This window comes from Penicillium hordei, assembly GCF_028827395.1.
Source record: "Penicillium hordei strain IBT 12815 chromosome Unknown utg000001l_segment0_segment0, whole genome shotgun sequence".
Lineage (NCBI taxonomy): Eukaryota > Fungi > Ascomycota > Eurotiomycetes > Eurotiales > Aspergillaceae > Penicillium > Penicillium hordei.
In genome coordinates, this window is record NW_026623142.1 from 7,702,586 (window position 1) to 7,725,376 (window position 22,791).

At 49.4% G+C, this 22,791-nt stretch overlaps 10 protein-coding genes across 10 annotated transcripts; 6 read left to right on the forward strand and 4 right to left on the reverse strand.

Annotated features, from left to right (window-relative positions):
- Positions 1–142: 142 nt before the first annotated feature.
- On the reverse strand, positions 143–2,267 carry N7537_002923 (protein kinase IKS1; the record flags this gene model as incomplete). Its single annotated transcript, XM_056893981.1, has 2 exons — positions 143–2,165; positions 2,212–2,267. Coding segments are annotated over 2 exons (2,079 nt in total), but the record flags the coding sequence as incomplete, so codon positions are not given.
- A 385-nt stretch (positions 2,268–2,652) lies between these two features.
- On the forward strand, positions 2,653–5,119 carry N7537_002924 (uncharacterized protein; the record flags this gene model as incomplete). Its single annotated transcript, XM_056893982.1, has 4 exons — positions 2,653–3,325; positions 3,376–3,400; positions 3,450–4,016; positions 4,072–5,119. The coding sequence occupies 4 exons, from the start codon at positions 2,653–2,655 to the stop codon at positions 5,117–5,119; spliced, it is 2,313 nt and encodes a 770-aa protein (XP_056758977.1).
- A 642-nt stretch (positions 5,120–5,761) lies between these two features.
- Positions 5,762–8,021, reverse strand: N7537_002925 (putative GTPase NOG2; the record flags this gene model as incomplete). Its single annotated transcript, XM_056893983.1, has 3 exons — positions 7,838–8,021; positions 7,026–7,773; positions 5,762–6,613 (listed from the first exon to the last, which is right to left on the reverse strand). Exons 1-3 carry the CDS (start codon positions 7,933–7,935, stop codon positions 5,762–5,764), a joined length of 1,698 nt encoding a protein of 565 aa, XP_056758978.1. The 5' UTR covers positions 7,936–8,021.
- Positions 8,022–8,298: 277 nt separating this feature from the next.
- On the forward strand, positions 8,299–9,168 carry N7537_002926 (uncharacterized protein; the record flags this gene model as incomplete). Its single annotated transcript, XM_056893984.1, has 1 exon — positions 8,299–9,168. One exon carries the CDS (start codon positions 8,299–8,301, stop codon positions 9,166–9,168), a length of 870 nt encoding a protein of 289 aa, XP_056758979.1.
- A 711-nt stretch (positions 9,169–9,879) lies between these two features.
- Positions 9,880–10,286, forward strand: N7537_002927 (uncharacterized protein; the record flags this gene model as incomplete). The annotated part of the gene is made up of 2 exons (XM_056893985.1): positions 9,880–10,028; positions 10,154–10,286. 2 exons carry the CDS (start codon positions 9,880–9,882, stop codon positions 10,284–10,286), a joined length of 282 nt encoding a protein of 93 aa, XP_056758980.1.
- Positions 10,287–11,672: 1,386 nt separating this feature from the next.
- Positions 11,673–12,183, forward strand: N7537_002928 (DUF2462 domain-containing protein; the record flags this gene model as incomplete). The annotated part of the gene is made up of 3 exons (XM_056893986.1): positions 11,673–11,722; positions 11,830–11,911; positions 12,022–12,183. The coding sequence occupies 3 exons, from the start codon at positions 11,673–11,675 to the stop codon at positions 12,181–12,183; spliced, it is 294 nt and encodes a 97-aa protein (XP_056758981.1).
- A 464-nt stretch (positions 12,184–12,647) lies between these two features.
- On the reverse strand, positions 12,648–15,262 carry N7537_002929 (uncharacterized protein; the record flags this gene model as incomplete). The annotated part of the gene is made up of 5 exons (XM_056893987.1): positions 12,648–13,244; positions 13,297–13,622; positions 13,679–13,787; positions 13,840–14,965; positions 15,039–15,262. 5 exons carry the CDS (start codon positions 15,260–15,262, stop codon positions 12,648–12,650), a joined length of 2,382 nt encoding a protein of 793 aa, XP_056758982.1.
- Positions 15,263–16,722: 1,460 nt separating this feature from the next.
- Positions 16,723–18,051, forward strand: N7537_002930 (5'/3'-nucleotidase SurE; the record flags this gene model as incomplete). The annotated part of the gene is made up of 3 exons (XM_056893988.1): positions 16,723–16,734; positions 17,044–17,918; positions 17,982–18,051. 3 exons carry the CDS (start codon positions 16,723–16,725, stop codon positions 18,049–18,051), a joined length of 957 nt encoding a protein of 318 aa, XP_056758983.1.
- Positions 18,052–18,571: 520 nt separating this feature from the next.
- N7537_002931 (DUF5427 domain-containing protein MTC1) lies at positions 18,572–20,149 on the reverse strand (the record flags this gene model as incomplete). Its single annotated transcript, XM_056893989.1, has 2 exons — positions 18,572–19,545; positions 19,606–20,149. 2 exons carry the CDS (start codon positions 20,147–20,149, stop codon positions 18,572–18,574), a joined length of 1,518 nt encoding a protein of 505 aa, XP_056758984.1.
- A 721-nt stretch (positions 20,150–20,870) lies between these two features.
- Positions 20,871–21,434, forward strand: N7537_002932 (carboxymuconolactone decarboxylase family protein; the record flags this gene model as incomplete). Its single annotated transcript, XM_056893990.1, has 1 exon — positions 20,871–21,434. One exon carries the CDS (start codon positions 20,871–20,873, stop codon positions 21,432–21,434), a length of 564 nt encoding a protein of 187 aa, XP_056758985.1.
- Positions 21,435–22,791: the final 1,357 nt, after the last annotated feature.

Consider the following 22,791-nt stretch of genomic DNA (forward strand, 5'->3'; position numbering starts at 1 on the left):
ACCGAGAGTAGCTGTATGCCTCCATGTATGCAATGGAATATCTCATTAACTCGTTAAAAATATCAGGGGCATCATCGTGACAGTGACATGTAGATGTACAGTAAAAGGGCTGGAAAAATAGATGCAATGCATCCTAGAGTATTCACAAGTTCATCTCCGAGTTTCTGCGCCAGATACATAGGGCACCTAGACGGAAACCCAGCCCGACGACCAGGAGGTGTAGAAATAGGGCAAGAGCCTGGGTTTGAATACTGCGGGCTCTTAGAGTAAATGCTGCAGAGAGTAGAAGAGGGTAGAGGATCCAGGGGTTGACAGCCAGCGGTGAACATGGATGAAGAAGAGATGTGATCTTGACAAGGAAGAGACTGAGCTGTAGAACAGACGAGGATGGGAATGGGTTCAAAGATGCCAAAGAATTAAGGATGGGGAAGCGGCTCGGTGGGGGTGGGAGGAGATGATGTTGAGGGATTGGTTGAGGCTGAGGCTGCGGGTCGACGGGCGGTGATGATTCATGAGGAGGTTGGGCTGGAGATGACGGCGGGGAAGTAGAGTAGCGACGCCGGATAATCAATTCTTGATCTGGGCTAACAGAAGGGCCCTCTAGATTGGTGTCAGACACAGGCGCCGTATTGCTTCGAAAATGACTGGGGTCAGGTATCGAGTCACGCCGGAAAGATGCTGGGTTTCGGCGCAGATTTTTGGTGGGAGAGAGTGCTCGCTCTACTGATGGTTGCTGACTATCTAATGGGCGGATTCGAGCCCCAGGCAGGTCGGAGCTTCCCGAGCTGGCTTTCCTGAAACGGAAGTTTTCATTTGAATTGGCACCGACTTGGATGCCGTTTAACACATCGTCAGCTGAGGGCCGCCGGCCGGGATCAACCGAGAGCAGGCGCTCTAGGAACTTATAGAGCTTTTCGGGGAGATCGGAGCGAATAGCTCGTGCGTGATCAAACCCAGCCCAGCTGGTGATCTCTGCACGGAGCTGATCCAAGTCTTCTTTTTCTTCATTTATGATGTCCGCATTTGTGTATGGAAGAGCTGCAAAACATAGAAAATAAAGGATCATTCCAAGTGAGAAAATATCGGACTTGAACGTAAAATTGCCGAATGGTCCGTCGGTATATTCTTGGCGAAGAACTTCGGGTGCGCAATATGAAAGAGTACCTGTTGCACCAGTCGACTTACGCATTGAATTTTGAGTCTGCACCTCACCGAAATCACTGACCAAAACTCTAATACCATCACTGGTCTCGTGGAGCAGGCAGTTGTGTGGCTTCAGATCACGATGGATATATCCATTGGCGTGAAGATACCGAAGTCCAGAGGTGATATCACGGAAGAAAGAATAAATTTCATCCAGCTGCAGCGTGCGAGCTCCTCCAAGGTTGGTTCGAGGCTCTGGTTCGCCTTTAGATTTGCGGCGAAGGCGGTCCTTCAACTGCTGCGCAGTGGTCGAGGTTTGAACAGAGCCACAGATGTAATCATGTAAATCACCGGCATTGCAGTATTGCTGTAGAATAAATGCGCAAGGTACACTCGGGCCGAAGGTGCTTATTTTCGCATTTTCCAGCCAGACATGACGGTAGGAGACAAGATTCTGGTGCGAGAGATGCTGTAACAGCTGCACTTCGCCCAGAACCTTTTCCAGCCACTCATGATCATCGCCGACGGGGACACGCTTGCAGGCATAATGACCAAGAGATACACTGTCTAGGACATGCTTCACTAGTAGTACCACCCCTTTTCCACCTTTGCCTAACACTCGTTCCTCCACAAAGAACCTCTTGAAGTAATCTGGGCTGAATGCCGCAGAGGAAATTCCCTGTGGTGATGGCTGTGAGGATGAGGCAGGTTGAAGGGGCCTGTTATTGGTAGGCCCGCGGGGTAGGGCGGGCTGAACAAGGCGGTGGCTTGGAGAAGGAGGTCTCGAGGATGTTGCGGAGCCGGGGAGGCTATTGTTGAGCATGCGAAAGTAGTTTGGGTTAATGAATTCGCCTTCGGGCTCAGTATCCCCACAATGTCGTTCTCTATTATTATCGCGCATTGAGCGATGACAGAATGGGCAGTTGGCTAGCTCCAAATTGTCAATGTCTTCATCTGACGTATTGCGGAGAACGAGCTGTTGAGAATCACGGTCAAAGACAACCACCGAGTCATTGTGCCGCCTATTCCAGTTAGATAACTAGTAGCATAGATTAGAAGATCACTTACAAAACGACATCACGGTTGCCCCCATTGTAAGGGACCATAGACATGTCGACGGGTATTCTAGCATCGATGTGAGGGAATGGGGATACAAGCTGCCATCGATGACGATGTAAACCTGGGGGCGGTGAGGGCACGGCGGCGGATAGTGACACTTTGGTCGATATTACTCTTAACCTTCCTTATATTCCTTGTCTGTACTCTTTTATGAGCAATGAGATGAAATTGGAGTCTATTTATACCTTATCCCAGGCAAACTCGAAGTTGCAGCCAAATCGAGACCCAATTCGGGTATCCCTCACGAGAGCTGAAACAGCGACACTAGGCTGATCTATGAGTGCCCAGGTGGGGTAGAGTTTACACAACGCACACAGCCCTTTCAATATAGCCCGATAATTACCTCAAATACGTGGACTGAACCCCAATTACAGCCTGATTTGAATCCCAATGGACCCGATTTCTATCACCGGTCTTGTAATAGAGGTCAGCCATGTGCTATCGAGCCTGATCAAATATGCCAAAGCGGTGCAGACGGCAAAGTCCGAAGTGCGAAAACTCAGCGAAGAGCTCTTTGCGCTAAAAGGGATATTGGAGCACCTGGCAGCACAGGTAAATGATGTCCCCAACTGGGAGGAATCAGAAACAAGTCCATTTGACCGCGATGTCATGGCGAGAGTATTGCATACAACAAATGAGTTTCTCCAATCCTTACTCATGGGCTTGGAAACGGCTGAGACCAAGTTTAAGCGCCTCAAGCAAGCTCTGAAATGGCCTTTTACTCAGGCGGAAGTCAGTGAGCATCTGATCCGCCTGGAAAGAGTCAAATCGTGGTTGGTACTGGTTCTCATTGCAGACCATAAATCGGTGGATCGGGAAATGCAGCATGAGATTCGTGACCTGACAAATACACTGAAGGAAGACTTGCAGATTCGAGCTCAAGAGCAGAATCAACTTGCTAACAGGGAGCTTTTGCGATGGATAGCTCCTGTGAACCCTGAAAGCTCTCATCTGCGGGCGTCGAAAAGAAATAGAAATGGGACTGGTAGATGGTTTGTCGACGGTCATTTAAAGACGTTCCTCGATCAAGACGAAAATCGGACTTTCTTCCTCTTTGGAAAATGTATGTACCCATTGCAATTTCGGGGGCTTTCAACTGACATAGTTATGAAGCCGGAACTGGAAAAACCACGCTGTTGTAAGTGCCGTTGACAATCGGGTTGCTTCTTTTATCTGACGTTCGATAGTGCGCAGGTTGCCGACGAACTTACTTCTATGGTTTCTCAAGGCCAATCTACGTGTCTTGCCTATTTTTATTGTACAATTAGCGATTTTGGCTCCCAGAATGCACGAAATGTTCTAGGATCACTTGTGGCCCAACTCTCGGGCACAATGCCTTCAATATTGGATGAGATCCGGTCTGTCTACAACAAAGGTCCAAAGAATCAGGCGCACAGGTTCCCTATCGAATTGTCTGTTCTCGAAGCTGCCATCCTCAAATCTGCTTCCGAAAAGGCAAAGGTTGTCCTTCTGGTTGATGCAATCAACGAAAGTCATGATATGCAGCTCCTTGAAGCATCGCTTCTTAGGCTTGCTAGTCTGTCCACGAACATCCGCGTGCTTATAACCACTACCAGTGCTATGAGTTCCATCAAGCACCCCAATGCATATGTTTTAAACATAAGCGGAAAGTCGAGAGGGGACATTGATAGTTTTATCAAATACAGACTTGAGACTGATGATACATTGAGAACTTTGGCACCGGAATTCCAAGCGGATATTGAATTTACTCTTCTTCAAAATGCCGATGGATCGTCAGTATAGTATCGATCTTACTACGCTTTCTGTTATCTAATTATTTCTTCGCAGATTCCGCTGGGTCCAGCTCTCTTTGGACAACCTGAGCGCGCAGCGATCTGTAAGGGCAATGCGACAGGCCTTGAAAACGCTTCCCGGGACTTTACGCGAGACATATGCAAATATGTTGGAAAGAATCGCCCCTGACGATTGGAAGATTGCTCATGAGGCCCTCTTTTGGCTCAGTTTCGCCAAACAGCCTCTTACTTTGAGAAGTCTTAACGAAATAGTGGTCACGGATGAGACAAACACGACACTTGATGAGGATATGATGCTCGTTCCTGCCCATATTCTTCTCCAAATTTGCCAAGGACTTATCACCGAGGACCAACATGGCCACCTAAATCTCGCACATGCATCTATCAAAGATTTCCTAACATCTGATTGGATTCGCTCATCTCGAGTCCAATATTTTGCCCTGGATCCTACAACCGCAGACCTGAAAGCCATGCACAGTTGTCTCACCTACCTGTGTTTCGAAAATTTTGCACAGGGATATCTAACATGTCCCAAGAACCCAGCCAATGTACGAGAGAAGCATCCTTTCATCAATTACGCCGCAAACTTCTGGCCCCAGCACGGCGCTGCTTGCGGCTTTGGGGGTCCCAATGAGGACATAATCCATAAATTCTTCGGCACAAGATCTCTTCCCGGCCGGGGGAATTACGGCACATGGATGCAGGCGTTGTTACGGACAACCGCTAGTTCAAACACGAACGATGCTATAGCCATTGATGGAACGCATCCTCTATACTACGCCGCCTCGTTTGGTATGGTTCCAGTCGTCGAGTCTATTCTCGCTTCTGAGCCAGACATCGATATCAATGCTCCTGGGGGCCGTATTGGAGCTACATCAGTGTGGATTGCTAGTCTTCGATTCAATTTTGAGGTTGTGGATATCCTCCTGCGTGCTGGAGCTGATCCATCCATCCGGGATCCAGGTAGTGGGCTTAATGTGCTTGATCTTTTGAGGATGGTACCGAACCGGCATCGAAACTACCATGGTCTTCGGCCCATCTTAGATCGTCCAGCACCTTGGAAGGATCAGTTGAAACAATGAAGTGGAAATCAGTGCGATTTTGTTGCAAATTGCCAAGTGAAGATTTATTTGACCAAGTATGTCGCTATTTTCTGCCACGCTGCTCCCCGGATTCAATCCGTGGTTGAAGAGTGGAACCACACAACCTTGGAACCAAACTCAGCTGATCACCTTGCTGTCCACGGGTGGCTCAGCCGCAGGTGGAAGATTGGATTATAGAGCAACACGTACGAAGATACCAATTACAACACTCTGAACGAGAAAGGGTTTAAGTAAAAATTATTTTCATTCAATTTGATTCCTCATCGAATCGGGTATCTGAGTTGGAGCTAGTGACTGAAAAACACCAAAACTCCTCGGGTTGTACAAATTAAGTACTTGGATGCTCACGATTGATCACGCGGCTTTCAGATGACAGGCGCTCTTCGGGCCTGGGCGACATGTCGCAAGGCAGCCTTCAGACTTCAGTGCGATAAGAGCACGCGCCGAATGCGTTGTGTAGAGTCAAGTCCGCTCGATGCGGACATGGTGAGGAATGACTCGGCGGGAAGCTCTGGTGTTTCAAGAGCTGGCATAGCCGATCTCATGTCGGCAGACTTTCTGTTTTTCATAAAGCAGAATGGGGATGACACTCGAGTGCCGTAGAGAACACCGGTGGATCAATCACTCCTCCTCGCCACTCTCCACATCGCTGACCTCCAAGTTGGCGATCGAGTCAGCATCGCTGTCCTCGGCGTCGACCGCCTCGTCCTGCGCAGACTCAGCCTCGGCCTCAGCCTCGGCATCCTTGACAGTAGGCTCGTTGTTTTCATCCAACTTGCGCTTGCGGGGCATCTCGCCGAGGCGACCTTCACGGCCCTCGACACCGTCGGCAGGTTCCTCGTCCTTCTCGCCCTTATCACCCTTTCCGGTACCCTTGGGTGGGGGTGTGTACCAAGGGATCTTTCCACGAAGGAAATCATTGATCACCATCTTGGCGACACCATCCAGATCGGCCTCACCTCCCTTGAGGAGACGACCACCCTGGCGAGCAAGAAGCGCGAGCCAGTCGAGGTAGTTCTCCTGGTGCTTGATACCGTAGGTGCGCTCAAGGTGACGGGGCAGGACACGGCGGAGAACAGCCGGAATGTATTGCTCTGGGTTGTGAACGTTCTCCACTCTGCAGACTCCACGGAGAAGGATGTCCTCCTCAGTGTCGTTGGCGTTGGGCGGGACCACACCAGGACAATCGATGAGATAGATTCTCTTCATCAAAGTAATGTACTGCCACACCTTGGTCTCACCAGGAATGGGGGCGACTGTGCACACCTTCTTGTTTCGGAGAGTGTTAATGATGGAAGACTTGCCCGAGTTGGGGTAGCCGATCAAGCCAACAGACACCTGCTTGCGGTCGGAATGAAGGGACGAGAACTGGCGAAGCAGCGAGATCAAAGAACCCTTGCCGAAAGAGTTGTTGATATTGGCGTGGAACGCAAGACAAGGGTAGTCCTTAGAAAGATGACGAACCCAAGCGGCCTAGTCAAAGATGCAAAGTTAGCAATCAGTCACTAGCAATGAATAAAACATTGTGTAAAGGTAGAATGTGTGGGATGTTACTAAGAAGACTGCTACAATGCCACCAAAAAAGGCAGAAGCAGACTTCTACTCAAAAACAAAACACAGCTGGCCCTTTGCGACAGGCTTTCAAGACGAAAGCAAGTCAACCTAGGTTCATAACGAAATTCGGTGCGGGCCAGTGTTAATATACCAAAGCTGTAACAGACGGAATTCCATTGAAACAAGCACAAACGAAGTCGTGCACGACCGAAGTCGCAGGAAGAGGCCTTGACTTAGCGATGGAACAGGGGGGTAACAGAAAAATGCAGAACAAAAAAAGCAAGAACGGTGCGATAAGAAGGGATAGCAAAGGGGAAATAGTGAAACTTACAGCAACGCCAGTGGGGACGAGATCGCACTTGTTCAGAACGAAGATCAAGTGCTTGTGTGGTGCCTCCTCTCGAATGTATTTCTCAACACTTCTGCAACGAGTACCTTCGGGGTCACGGGAATCCAGGACATGGATGATGACATCAGAGGAATCGATAACCTTGTAAAGTTCGTTCCAGATACGCTTACTCTGTCCCTTAGAGAAGACAGATTCACGAGATGTAGTGAGCAGACCCAGGTCTTCGACCGCGGCAGTGTCATCACCGCGAACAATCGCACTTCCATCGGCATGAGTTCCTTCATCGTTCTTCTCGATGTAGCTGTCCTGCATCTTGGCTGTCTCGCCAGCGAGGTCTTCGAGAGACGACACACCAAGCTTGACGCGCTTGCGCTGAGCCTTGGGGCCGAAGGTATCATTGAAAGGAGAAGTCTCAATAGCCATCTTAGCCTGATGTTGCTTCAGTCCGTTAACTTTATCATTGTCCCGAATCAAGCTCATGGGGAGCTTGTTAGTCTTGAGGAGGACTTGATACGGATCGGCAGCACGCTCAGCAACAGCATCACGGAACGAGGTCAAAGCCTCTTGTGAGATGACACGGGAGTTAGCAAACCATTTACGGTTTGGCTCGATGCGGGCTGTGGGCAACTCTTTGGATTGATAACTCGCAGCGACTGTGATATCACCCTGAGCGTTGCGGCGTGGAGTACCATCCTTGAACATGTTCAAGGTCTTGATCTTCTTGGCATCACTGGGAGGCGAATCAGTATTGATTATTTAAAAATAATAACGATTTTAGCTGAGGCTGTACATACCGGTAAAAATTTTCACCTTTGGTTTTGACATTGCCCATGCCATCGTTGGGCTTCCCCTGCCGCACTTTACGAGCGGCCTCCTTCTTTCCTGTACCCATGATAGCGGTTGTGGGTTGAAATGTGAAGGGAGAAGTGAGTGCCTGACGAAAAAAAAAATCGAAGGCAAGACCAAACACGGAGAGTGGCAGAGTGCAAAGAAGAGAAGAAGAAAAATAAAAGGCGGCGAAGGAATTATTTTTTTTGGCGCCAAGACATTGCCGTGCACGGACCAAGGGAAAATCGCTTCTGTTTCTTCCGACTTACTCGACCGCGTATCCTCCCTATTATACGGCAATCAACCTCAGGTTACGTCCCGGCTTAATTGAAGGTCGTGTCATTGACCTTTGATTCGATCATCTACTTTACAACAATACCCTGCCAGTTTTATCACTCCCTGGAGTGACAGGGTTGAATTGCGCCGCATGTCTGTCCTCCGCAATAGCCGGACTGCCACTGTGCAGGTCCGTGGATTTGCTTCCTCCTCCAACCTTCGAGTTGGACCCGAATCGCCTCACTTCATCGATGTGCCGAGAATTCTCCAGCCTACCAACCCCCGCAAACCTCACGTCAGGGGTACTCTCCCCGTGCCTCGCGAGCTCTTCCCGGCCCGCCGAGCGGACAAGCCCCGGATACAATATCTCAATGCAGTCACACAACTCCCCAAGTCGGAACGGGTAGTGAGCCCAAATAGCAGCAACCCCGAGAAGCAGGAATGGAAGCACAAGATGGCGGATCTGCGGAGACAGAACCTGCGGGACGGTCTGCGAGACCTGTACTCGCGGAAACGGTCCGCGGATGCAAAGATTGTCAGCCGCAGTCTTGAGAGTCAGAATCGGCGGGACCGCATTCTTCAGCAACCCCAGCGCGAGGATGAGCTCCTCACCCGGCCATCGACCATCGAGGCGATGATGCCCCATAAACAGCCAGTCTTGCCCGACCCCAACCGCGAGGAACGCCTTGCGCTCTCCCGGGCACGTCTGGAAGCCAAGCAGGCACAGAAAGAGATTGAGCGGAAGGAGCACCTCCAGTCGTTGTATGTGAATGCTCGCACTTTCATCACAACTGAGGAGCAGCTCGCTGCTGAAATCGACCGGGTATTCCCCGAGGGCGAGAACCCAGCGTGGCGCAACGACCACCAGCCTGGCGAGAACATCTGGAACCTGGGTAACCCCCCGACTGTGTTCAATCTTGCCAACAAGACCCGTGCCAACGAGGCTGTTCGCTGGGATGTCTCTCAGGAGCGTGTTAAGAAGCTTGGCGAGGCACTTACTGGAGGTAAGATGCGAGAGTAATCGGTTTTTTTTTGGGCATCATGTACAATATCTATCAAGCTATAGCATTTCAAAACTCAAATCAAGAGATCCTTTGAGACCCTTTTATTTTCTCAAGTATTTTCTCAACTCGAGTTCCCATTGCGATTCAATGCAAACACAAGCAAGGTTCCCCTAAGAGTGGATACAACTGAATGGCGAGATTATGCCAAAACAAAAAGCAGTCTCACCTCGCTAGCCACCATCGAACCTCGGAACCTACCGCACCATATCCAAGTTCTTGACTCCGTCGGCAACATATCCTCAAATTTAAGCAACCACCATCCGAACAAAAGAGGGAATCCCTATATGTATTGTAGACATTTTCTGCTCTTGGTCGGTTTAATGCCTGGCAAGATGGGTACCACATGCAAACATCTCATCGCGTCTCAGTATCGTAGCTGAAAGGGATCTTTGGTGTGGCATGGTTGATTCTAGCTTCAGGTCAAGTGTTACTCTCCTCGGGCCTTTGGTCGTAATTGATAAATAATGACAAAGAAGAAAGATTGAATATACAATATGAACATGGACATGGATATCAATGTATTCTACTATGACATGACAAACAATTAACAGGGTACAACAACAAAAGACGACAGCAGAGATGACAGCAGAGATGGCAACAACAACAAGAGATGATGGCAACAAGAGACAAGAGACAAAAGAGACAACAATGGAAGTGGAGCCACAAAAATGAATCTTGAAGCAAAGTGTCAGAAAATTTGTCGGACAACAGAGAGCTATCTCTGTGAAAAGGTCCCAAAAATTGGGTTGGAGATGAGAACAGAGCTCCGGGAGACCCATGTGGGTAACCCCAGGAAGGGCAGTCAGTATCCGCAGAGGTGAGTAGGAGTGTCTCCGGCCAGGTGTCCCAGCCCTGTTACCTCCACCGACGTGCTTCGTACCACAGCCTACCCTGAGACCCCAACAGAGACCAACGAGTCAAAAAATTGGAGGTACTCAACAGGAACCACGATGTGCAATGTGAACCTGGAGTGTGGAGAAGGAAGAAAGAAGAGAAGGAATTGGGACGGGGAGAGGATATTTATACCTTCCCCGTGGCTGAAGGCAAACGGGGAAACTGGGGTGACAAGTTTTGACCCAAAATGGAAGGCACCTGGTCGGGGGATGGTGCCGCAGTTGTCATGTTTATCTAAGCAATTTACTCGGATAAATAGCATGTGCATGGTTCCTTTCTTACTGGAATGCTATGATTGAGCTTGTTGGGCTTGGAACGTCAGGACATCTTGAGCATCCGGCACCGTGGTATGTTGAGGCTTTCTCAATTACTATTGCTGGTGAGTGAACTATTGTTTTGTGTCGTGGTTATGACTTGGCTGGTTTGCTTTAGCAAGCTCAAACTGTCCGCGCTGGTATCATGGCAAAGGCAAGAGCCCTGTCTCTCAACTAGTGTGTATCTTTTCGTGCAACTCTGACATATTCTTGCTCTAGCATCAACATCTACGATCAACGGAAGCGAGCCTTCACATTAACCACACTCGTCGGCGAAGCCAGTCTGGGAGGTATTGTTGGAACGGCAGTTTTCCTGATTGTTAGTGCCGGTGGAAAGTCAATTGAGGGACAGGTTGGGTTTAAATATCCACATCATGGATGGCCGAGTACTGGAGATGCATTTATTTCTTTCTTTCTGGTGTTTGATCACTATCTCACTATGCTACTGGCTTTCCTCATTTGACTGGCAACCATCAGTTGAAACCACATGTGATGTATCTAATATGGTAATAGAGAATGAAAGCCTTCAGATTGCTTGTCCGTCCCGATGATATATCGATAATGAGAGTCTTGGTAAAGCAAACATATAGTTCTGGCCTAAGTCCACCATCATTCATCATAGAGACATCAACATATGTATTGACCACGCACTTCACACAGCCCTAGGGATGAATTAAAAGGTTCAAGATAAAACCCATCGTATTCCTTTATGCATAAGCATGGGTCTGAGGTACAGACTGTGTCCCTTTGTGCATAAACAGAGTAGAAACTTTAAAAAAGTGTATGTTAAAAGGAAGTATAACCTAATACTAGTATCCCCAACAGCAGGTGGCCTAGTGGTAACAGGGTGCACCTGTGTACTACGAGGGAAGTGCCGAAGATCTTCCACTACCTGGACTGTTCCGGTTCGACTCCGGTCGTTCTCGCGTTTATCTATCTTTTTCTTCCTTTTCTTCATCTTTTTTTCATTATCATTAATTTCATCCTCATCATCTCTAAAATTATATTCCTCAGCCAAATGCGTAGTTGTATACTTCGGAGCGGAAAATACATGCCCCAGGCCCACAATGCACGTGATCCAGATAAGCCGATAAGCAATTTTCCCTCTGGCAACCCCCCCGAAAAAAGAAATAGAAAGCCCAGAATCACTTCGTGCTGCTGGCGGTGCTACTTTACAAAATTCATCTGTCTCTTTCTCTTGTGGCCATCTGCATACAAATTCCCTCCATACCAACCTCAACCCCAACACAACCATGGTGCAAGGATCATTGAAGAAGGCCGGTCCTACCGGCCCAGGCAGGAAGTAAGTGACACTCACAGAGACAAAACCACCACTACAGACGACAGTCACAGTCCCATCCGTCCACCCAGGAGAAAAAAAAAAAAAAAACTAACACACCCGCTCACCAGGCCCGCCAAGACCACAAGACCCGGTGTCCGCTCCGTCGCGCCCAAGAAAGCCGGCCTGATTAAGCAGAAGAAACTGACCAAGGTACGCACCGATCCGCTTCCAGACCACACTCTGTGCCCTGTGATACAAGACCAAGCACAAGAAAGACGAAACAGGACCAAAGAAGCAAAAATCACTAACATCGCTTTTAGCAACTCACATCCGGTCTCGTCTCAATGACAGAACGCAGTCTCGCGACAAAGGCAGGCCATCTTGAGCTGTTGGCTGGTGGAAAGAAGGACCGTCTGCAGAAGGAGCGTAACGCGGCTCGCAAGGATGGGACTTTGAAGTCTGGTCCTAAGAAGGCGACTTGAACTTGCAGTTGTGGGGAATTCAATGTTTTAAAAGATTGAGATGTTTTGGTCTGACTCGATCGTGTTTACAATTCGTCTATACAGAGCTCGTTATATGAGTGCATGAAATCGATACCCTGTTTCTATTGTCTTTTGATCTATATCTATACAAGGTAGATAGGTTGTATGAGTTGGGCGAGAAGAAGTAGATGAAGTAGAGATGAGAAGCATTGTATATCTGTCGATAAATAGTAATTCTATGTACAAATTGTGAAAGAACCAACCGAATAGGATAGAACATGCGGAATAATCATCAAATCATAAGGCAGATCTTGTATGTAAAAGTCATGATGCATCCAATAGAAACAAGAAATCTCGAAGAGGAAAAGGAAATAAACGAAACAAAAAAAAGGGTATCTATAATTCTAACTCCAATGCCATTACCATCCAAACCATGTTCGCAGATCAGATCTGCCATCCCGGTCTCAGAACTTCGAGATGCGGTTCGGAACACCAGCCTGCTCAATCAGGTCCTGGCCACGCTCCATCCAACTATTGAAGCCGTCATCACTGGAGTCCGAAGGGAAATCATCCCAAACGGCATTCTCCGAGTCCGCATATGTCGACCAGATGCCCTTGGGCACATCAGCCGCCGACCAGGAGGGCAGCTTCGCCAGAACGCAGGTGTAGTAGACGTAGAGGATGCGGCAGAGGAGCTCGACACGGTCGACGTAGTGCTGCTGTGTGGGATCGGGAGATTGGCCGCCGTCGCCGAGCCGCTTCCACCAGCTCACGCGCCATCGCAGCGTTAGCAGGATGTGGCCGAGTTCGCCGAGGAAGCGGACGTGCGTCTCGTGGGTGATCTGCTTCCACTTGATGTTGTAGAAGTCGCGCTCAAGCTTGCGGAAGCCCTCGACTTCGAGCATGCGGCAGAAAATTCGGGAGAGTTGAGCTGCGAGGAGGATTTCGCGTTGGTCTTCTGGGTTGTTGATGTCCATGGTTCGTTCTTCGCCTGCTGAGTCAAGAGGCACAAAGCTATATTTGGCGCGGCTGGGCATATTGTTCCACTGGGAGAGGAGGGTCTGGGGCTGGTTAGTTTTTGTACTCTTGGCATATGGAACAGTGAAGTCTTACATAGGCTTGGTTCATTGGGTCGCAATCGGCAACGCAGGACAGCCAGTTCTTGGACTTGTCCTTCGAGTCCACAATTCGTCGGTCGATGAACTCGAGGAAAGTGGACTTCGAGTTGCCGTTGTACTCGCTCAGGGTCTTCAGGAACTTGTAGGTCTCTCCCAGGTCAAGGACGTAGAGAGAGCCCCAGGCCTGGCTAGCGCGGATGTTGAACCGCCCCTGGCGCTCAGCGAGCAAAGACAAGAGCTGACTGAGGTCAAATTCAGATGGGATCGCCATCCGGACTCGGTTAGAACCATCCATCGTAGGGTGGTTGATAGCTCGTTGAGCTAGATAGGGTCAGCCAATTTGAAACAATCCTTGGGGAGATTTGCTGGATGCTTACAGATGTAGTTGCAGGTTCCAAACTCGACAATGCTGGAGAAGCATGCACGAGCGCATGGTTGCTCGTGAAGTGTGGGCCGACAAGCATCGCAAGGGGCGCTTCCGTCACACTGCAAATACGTTAGCTTTATGAAAATATAAAATTCATGCGGAAATCCTCACCTTGCGCTTGTTCAGTCGACACTGAACACAAGTGTCCTTGTTTTTGCGGCGCAGGCCTGCATTGGCCCGTCCAACCATACTCAATGGGCCCTTACGACGGGCGCCACGAGGGGGCGAGACGAAGTCTGCAGACGCAATGGAGCCGCCTTGGCCATCCTCCTGGACAATTTGCAGGGGTCTTGTGATGCCCTGATCCATTGAAGCAGGGTTCCTGGCCTTGCGCTTCTTGACTGTAGCTGAGGTCTGCATGGCAAGTGGTGCCGGTCGACCGGCACGCTGGCCAGCGGTCGACGAAGCCCTCGATCTTGCAGGAATAGTGGAAACTAGAGACTCCACAGGGGCCTCACTTACCATGAAGGCAGTGGTCTTGAATGCAGGCTGTGACCCCTCCGGTGAACTAGATTCATGCGGTGAGGTCTTCCACTGGACATCGTCGTCTTCCAACTGACGGTCCGCAAATGCAGGGGTCTCGTCGCTAGTGGCGGAGTAGGAGCACTCGTATATTCCCGACAGATCGCCTGACACTGAAGAGTTTTCGGATTTGAATTGGAATTCCTGTCCCATGTGTGCGTTTTGGGGGCCAGCAGTTTGAGAGACCGGCGTGATCTGCTGGGTGGGCAGTTGGGATTCCAGACTATTCAGCCATCGCGATTCCAGCGATCTGATAGAAGTCTGGAACCCCCGCAGGGAGTGATCCTTGGGGTTCTCCTGTGCGTCCACCGAGAGTGCCATGGACTCTTGAGGTGGAGGCATATTCTCCACGGGAATGCCATGTTGAATTTCAGTCCACTCCTCGGGGATCATGGGAAAGGACTGCGGAATCTGCTGGAAGGACATGATGCCTTCTACCGGGGCATCCGGGAAATCACCATGAGGCATCTCCCCAACATCATCGACAATGACGGCCCCATTCGAGTGGTTCGGTCCTTTCGCGTAGGAATAGAGTAGAGATGCATCCATCGGCATGGCCACTGAGTTGTACAGTTGAAAGTGTGGCCAAGCCTCGTCCGAATGGTAATTTTCGTCGGCGGAAGATGGGATGGTCTTGGGGCTAAGAGTGCCACTGGCAGTTCCCTCAACGAGGCCATCGGGGTAGTTCAAGTTCTCGGGTGCTACATCGTGCTTTCTATAACAAAACAAGTGTCAGCCACATCGACATCGGACTTTTGCGGTTTCACATCGGGAAAGGGTTTCCGGACCTGTTCTCCAGACTACGGAATTCTCCAGCCAATGGGCCATGGAAGGTCCCTAAGTCCGCGATATCCGCATCGCACTGACTCGATTCCTGGCTGGTGTCCCACTCGGGTGGCTGGTCATAACCCAGATGTTCCCATGAAGCGACAGAAAAGGCGCCCTCAGTTTGCCAATTGTCCAAAATTTTGGGGTCGATCCCCGCAGCGGTCCCAGTACTTCCACAGTCCATACAGGATAAGAGGGTGAGGTTGCGGCGACGACCTCGTTGAGCAAAGTTCCCAAAAAGACTTGGCTTTTTGAGACTTTGCGGGTTCAGGTGGGTGGCAGAATGGGTGTTATATAGATAAGCGGCGAAGATGTGTCGATGTGTCCGAGTATCGAATGGATATAGGTAGTGAATTGAAGAGGAGAGAGTTGAGGGGCCAGAGGATTGTTGCAAGGGCTGACGGGGTTCCCCACCTCAAGATTTTCTGCGATCGTCTTTAGCGTGCTGCGGCACAGACCACTTTAGTATTTGCCTTTTACAACGTATGAAAATAGACTCTGGGAGTTGTATTTAAATATTTGAATTCCAAGATTAACATACATATGCAAATATAGGGGATATATAAACCCATCAGAACATATGTTTATTGTGTACGGAGTACGAGCCGTATACCTGGCGATCGCCGATAGGCATCTCGCGGCACAGTGGTCTCACTGGTCTTACGAGTGAGGATGGTCCACGGATGTATCAAAAATGTACGTGGCGGGCCCCTGAGCTATGAATGGTCCAGGAACCTTGGTGATTTTCTTTTTTTCTTTTTCTCTTTTTCTTAATGCAGGCGCATTACGCCGACTAAATGTAACATCAATTCTTCAGTTAAACCCCAAATAAAAATTTCCATCCAGACCCTGTTCTACCGTGTAGGTTGCAGCACTGCCTTGGCACTTGGCAGGGTAACTTGGGACAGTCCACGGGTTGCAGGACGGATTACCTCATCCCTCCTTTTGGTTTCCAAGGTTGGGCTTTAAACTTCTATAAACCCTAGAAGTATAGAAGGATAGAACGTATTCTAGGTGCATATAGGTATCTTATGACTTAACGTTATCTCTAACCTTTATATCATCGATTATATAAACCTTGGAACACATGATTGTTATCTGTTACTAAATTATATAGATGGGCCCATATATACAAAGTAGGCGGCAAGTTTTGAACAGCATTTATAATGAACTATGAACTATTAACTATTAACCGGATGATATATCCTATCCATTACTACTCCAGTCTTGTACAGCGCATAACATATCAACCTTGGAAGCCCTCCAGAGTCATCAACATATCGAATAATAGAAAACTAATAGTCAGCGTCCCCGAAAGAAACCCGAATCGGTTCACCGCACGCTGCATTCGGTTCTACCATTACCGTCCCCGCAGCCTGAACTGCTTCACCCCGGTGTGTAATTCGGTGTGGCCAATGGTTCATTCTTTACCCTGATTCCCCCAGGTATAAGTGTCCTGCACCCCGAGTATTTCCGGGGTGCAGAAATATTTCTTTCTTTTCTTGTTCTCCTTTTAAAAAAACACTAGAAAAGAACCAAAAACAAAATCACCGTCCAAACGGCCACAGGGGAAACCAAAATCAAGATCCAAATTGAAACTTCGGATATTCACCCATAACGCCCTTGGCGCTGCTTAATCCCGTCATGCACATCCTGGTAAGTGACATCACGGGCAATATTTCCTTTCTTTTTCTTTTTTCTTTTTTCCCCCTCCTCCTGGCGAAACACGGAGTACGGAGTTACGGAGTATAGAAAGCCATTTCCTGCAGGGATCTGCTCATAGATCCATACTCCTTCGGGAACATCATCACGGCATGATACTCCACTCGTTATCGCAATTTCATTGCATTTCCTTACGCCCGAGCAATACGTTGCACAAACGTAGATAAAGCAAAAAGAAAAGAAAAAAAAAAAAACAAACCAAGAAAAAGCCAAGACAAATAAACTAACAATTCCCAAAAATAGGTCGTCAACGACGATGGTCCCCCATGCACCAAACTCTCACCATACGTCCGACCTCTAGTCGACACCCTCAAAGCAAACGGCCACCAAGTCTCCGTAGCAATCCCCGCAGCCTCGCGCTCCTGGATCGGAAAAGCCCACCTAATCGAAGCCTCCCTAACAGCAAGCTACGTCCACCCAGACGCCTTCAACGCAGACGGCAGCTGGGACGAGAGCTTCGAATCCCCAGACCCGGAGAATGACTGGGTGGTGATTCGCAACGGCACACCGGCCAGCTGCGCCCAATTAGGTTTGCACAACCTATTCACCGAGCGCGCGCCCATCGACCTCGTCATCTCGGGCCCGAACCACGGCCGCAATGCTTCCACCATCTACAACCTGTCCTCGGGGACGGTAGGCGGTGCGCTGGAAGCGGTGTTCTGTAGCAAGCGCGGTATTGCTATCTCGTTTGGTAGCAAGGACCCGCAGCCTGATGATATTATTGCGGCGGCGGCGAGACTCGCTGTTAGGGTTGTGCAGCATCTTTATGAGAATTGGGATGAGAGGGTCGAGCTTTATAATATCAATGTTCCTATGGTTCTTGATGTTGAGGAGAGGCCTGTGCTTTATACGCGCACGTTGCCGTATTATTGGTCTAAAGGGTGTTTGTATGCTGAGGAGGGGACGGGGAAGAAGGTTAATGGTGTGGACGGTTTGAACGGTGTGAACGGCGTTCATGTCAATGGCGAGGCGAATGGCACAGCTGTTAATGGACATGCGCCTGCGTCTTCTAGACAGCGTCAGTTTAAGTGGTCTGCTGATTTGTCGGATATGAAGAAGACGCTCCAGGAAAGTGAGGTTGGCACAGATGCTCATACCGTGCTCAATGGGTCAACTAGGTAAGAGATGGGTTCTTTTTGCTCTGCGCTGCTGGGACCGGATATACTAATGCTGTGATTTAGTGTGACTGCCCTCCGAGCCAACTTCTGGCATGTCCCCGGTCTTGAAGGACCGCTGCACATTGATGCTTGAATGAGTTCTTGAACAGATTCTGAATGCTTTGGATGATCCTACGATACCCGCCATGGTTTTCGAAAATGCATAATACGGTGATTTATGGGAAGACCGGTCCGTTTTGTACATATACGGGAATTACATACACGATTTTCTTTTCTTTCTTTTCGCAAGTGACAAGAATAGTCGGCTGCTTATAAGGCCTTGTCGTATCTTTATAGTGTCTTTTTAGGTGTATACGCAGGCGGTTAAAGAAGCATACTTTGCGCAGGACTCCTTGTCATGTCTTTCGGGTCTTTTTAGATGTATAAGAGAACATACTTTGTGCAAGAGACTTTTCTATGTATACATAACCTTCAAGGATTTCGATAATGGTCATTTGCTGTTATTCTCACTACTAGAAATCCCGGCGTAACCACTGAAACAAAATATAGATATAGATATAGATATAGCTAGTGCGGGTGTATCACATAAACGACAGGAGATGCTGGGATAAGAGCGTCAGCTCTTGAGCTCGGTATAAAAGATCACAGCAGTCCTAGAGCGCACGCGCAGCTTCACCTGCGCCACTATCCACAGTCGACGCCTGCTCAGCTCGCATCTTGCCCTTGCCGATACCTCCCTCACCAACGCCCATTCGTCGAGCCACGTATCGCTGCGCGATGATACCAGCGGTCAAAGAGAGGGTTTCCTCGATCCACTCCGAAACCCACTCGCGGGGGTCGACACCTCCACTCTCAACGACCTCAGCAATGGCTTCGGGCACCACAATACGCTGGACATTCGCATCCTCGGCCTCGGGATTCTCGGCGGCTGGCACCGAAGCATCGAGCCATTCAATCCATGTCTGCGGTATACTCTGAGAGATGGCGTGGAAGGCAATGCCATGTATGGGGTCGTGGAGGTACAGCGCGAAGGAGATCTCCTCTTCTTGCGTGTCAGCTTCCACGGCTCCTTCGGTAGCCTTCTCGCCAGTCGCACCCGCCTGGAAGAGGTCCTTGGAAGTAGTCTGGCTGATGGCCTGGATAGCCAGGAAGATATCGCTGCTGCGAACTGGGTTCGATTCACTCAGGACTTCCGAAGCGTGCTTCGCGGCCTCTTCGACTCCGCCACGGGACGAGAAGTACTCGGCGGCATAGGACTCGGCGCTGGCTCGTGCGAGCTTAGAACCCTCCACGGTGCCTCGCACGGAAGAGATGCTCCGCGGTTGTCCAGGTGTGACCGTCCGCCACCAGGGCCCGTCATTCCAACCGGCACTGGTCATATAGCCGGTAACATCGAGCCCGCGCTTCGGGGATGACTCCTGGCCCCGCTGGATCACCAACAGGTCCCCGCCCTCGACTTGGGACATCACTCGCGAGAATACCGCGTAAACTAGCGGGTCGATACCTGGGTAGCCGGACATATCGTGAGTCACGTGGATTTGTAGACGTTCATGCGACGAAATTGGAGGGGCGAGGGTGTGGATGAGGTTGGTGAATGTCGGGATTGCCCTGTCTCGAAGCTCGCCGCCTGCGTGTGCTAGTTAGCTGTCTACATGTAGGAGAGCTTTTTTTTTTAGAAGATCCATACCAAGATCACGAAGAGCTCCAACATTGCCCTTGACCTGCTGAGCCCACTTCTGAGCCTCCTCGTTATTCTGAATCTCCTTGACCGCCGCCTCGGCCTGTTTCATAGCCGCGGTGGCTGTCGCGAACAGGCCTCCAGACCATCCACCCCACCAGCCAGCACCCTCCTCGGCTGGTTGCTGTGCGGGGACATTCTCAGGCTCAGCCTTGGGCTGTTCTGGTTTTGTTTCTGCGCGTGAAGACCGGCTGGTCTCCTCAGACTGGCGGACCGGCGCCTTGTCCTCAGTCGGTCGGTCAATGGTCGCACTCGGACGGGGAGATCGCGTAGATGACCTGGGCTTATCAGAAGACAGGCGCGGAGTACCTGGTCCACTGGCTGGACGCTGCGTGGCTAGGTGGTCCAGCTCGGCCAGGATGTCCTCCTGCCCGCCCTTGGCATTGTCGGATACGATAGCTTTAGATGTTTTGTTGCCGGATTTGTCAAGACCGAGGTCGTCAAACTGAGCTAGAAGCTCGTCACTGGTGGGTTTGGGGGCCTTTGGAGGCATGTTTTTTGGGGGGGAACAATGTTCAGGAGAGGTGACGACACCGTGGGAGCTTCTGAACTTGTGGAGATCATGTGCCAAGACCAACCGGACGGCAGATGCTTGATTAAAGTAGAATTTAGTTAAACAATGGAGAGAAAGCTTCAATTCTTTGATTTAGATATTTTCATTCGATTCTTAGGGAAAACATAAGCCTTGGAATATTAGATTTTGGACCACCTGGACCTTGAATTCAAATGTATCACCCCGGCACAGTGCAGACTCTTATAATGTCAACTGTCTTCGCATCTTCGCATCTTCGCATCTTCACATCCTCACATCCTCACATATTCACATCTTCACATTTTCACATTTTCTTTTCACAGGTCCATACCTGGAGTGTTAAGCACAATCAAAGCCAAACCTGCGGAAGCAACTCGGAAGCGTCCCGCGACTTTGATATCCGCTCCGTCTGGACCCACGCGGGGTTGCCGATAAATAGTTGCACATTCCCCGTAGCCCCAGTTCCCATTGCCAAAAAAATAAGAATAATATCTTGCAGCTTTAAATACAGGTACCGGATACCTGCCTCTCATTCAAAGTAGCTGTCTGTTCCAAAGCACAGCCTATCGACTCATACCTCTAACTGACCTCAAACCCTAGACCCTAGATTCTACTCATATCCAGCCATTGAACGAACCAACTTCCAACTAAGCTCACCTACAACCTTTGCATACCACCCACCATGCGTCTCCCATACGTTGCAGACCCTCCAGCAACTAGCACACCAGACGAAGCCAGAATCCTAGCCAGTGTCCAAGCCCGCCGAGCCCCAAACCCACTCCTCCCCCTCGACCTAGCCCTCCTACACTCCTACCCAGTCACAGAAGGCTGGAACTCATTCATTGGTGCAATCCGTACCCGGACCACACTTACAACCGTTATCCGTGAACTAGCCATCTGCCGTGTCGCAGTGGTCAACGGCGCCCTGTTCGAGTGGGAACAACATTCGCCTCTGCTTGAGGAAGGTGGATTGAGCGCAGAGGCATTGAAGTTTATTGGAGATGCTCAGGCGGACTTCTCGAGCGAGGCTGCATCGTCGGTCTTGAGTGCTGACCAGAGGGCTGTGCTGAAATATACCGATGCTATGACTAAAACGGTTACGGTGCCCGATGAGGTTTTTGCGGAGCTGAAGGGGTGCTTTGATGAACGAGAGGTTGTTGAGATTACCGCTACGATTGCGGCTTATAATTGTGTTAGTCGCTTTTTGGTGGCTTTGGATGTTGGCGAGAAGAACCACCTGCACTGAGCTGTAGGTGTTTACAACCCTTCTGGCAAGATGGACTGGTTTTAGAAGAGCCATTGGCCCTTTTATTAAGAGGGTCTTCTAGCTTGATACTTGGCCGCAGTTAGAGGTCCTATAGCCCAATGCTCGTAATGATCCACGTTTAAAACAGAATGTGATACATCCAAGTAAGGTGGCACCAAGCATTCAGTTATAAAGTACACTATCTTTCCTTGACTTCCTTCTCTTCTCTTTGTTTCTCTATTCTGATGTTTTTGTTCTTCTCCATGTGGTTCCTTTCTCTTTGAAGGTCGCCCTGGTTCAGTCAATTTTTCAGTGTTATGCCTAGGTGAACTAGACGCCTCAGCGTAATGGCGGCATCACTACCCCTGTAACTACTATTCGAGATCGCAACACTCCTACGAACTGACGAGATTTGATTTCTTTGATTCCATACACTCATGTGTGTCGCTATTGGTAGGCAGCCCTTGAGCCCCTGGCATATACCAATCACGCTGTCTATAGTGACAGTTACCATAAAGAAAAAGGGCGACGTAGAATTTCCTTGACACATTTTCAAAAACTCACATCCGGCAGTTGTTCCATACGACAAAACTAGATTCGAAGGCTAGAGTACGACATCATCGTCCCCTGCAAACTACTGGACTGGACCACAAGTAAGAACCCGGATTATAGCGTAGACAACCAATTAAGGCAGGCCAATGATTTCGCCTCCCAAACGGCTATATTTGAATATTTGACCTTTGACAAACGCTTCATTCGTGGAACTAGCGTTGCCGTCTTAGCTTGCATCTAGGGCTTCGAGAATCTCGACACAATAAAGAAGAACAGGGGCTTCTACCGTATAGATCGGGTTCCTGCTAAAGGTGTCCTGGGTCATCATCTCTAGGCGACCTTGGCGTTTTTGTTGGTTCTTTGTCTGTAGGTGTCTCTGGCATCTTTCTCCGCCAAGGTAATACCACAAGCCTAGCCAACTAATTATGTTACGCACAGATCAGTCCTTGCATATTTTTTGCTACGGCGTAGTATATACGGACCCCGCTGAGTGGCTTAACATTATGCATGTCAAATACAGTTGACATTAAGGAATGAATTTTATTGGATATCGTCCAGTCGAATCAACATTGGAATTTTGTTTATCGATAAACACTGCTTTCGTGCGACATTGCTTCGATTCTTGTGCAGGATTTATATAGTCCCTGCAGTATGTCGTATTTTTCTAAGCAGTTTGTATGACCTTGTATATACCTGCCATTATGCTTCTTATTTTTGACGCTTACTACGATATTCACTGGGTCATGAGCACTCTCCAGCACTTCCTATCTCAGTGTTTTTCCGCGGAGCTGCTTTGGGGTCCAAC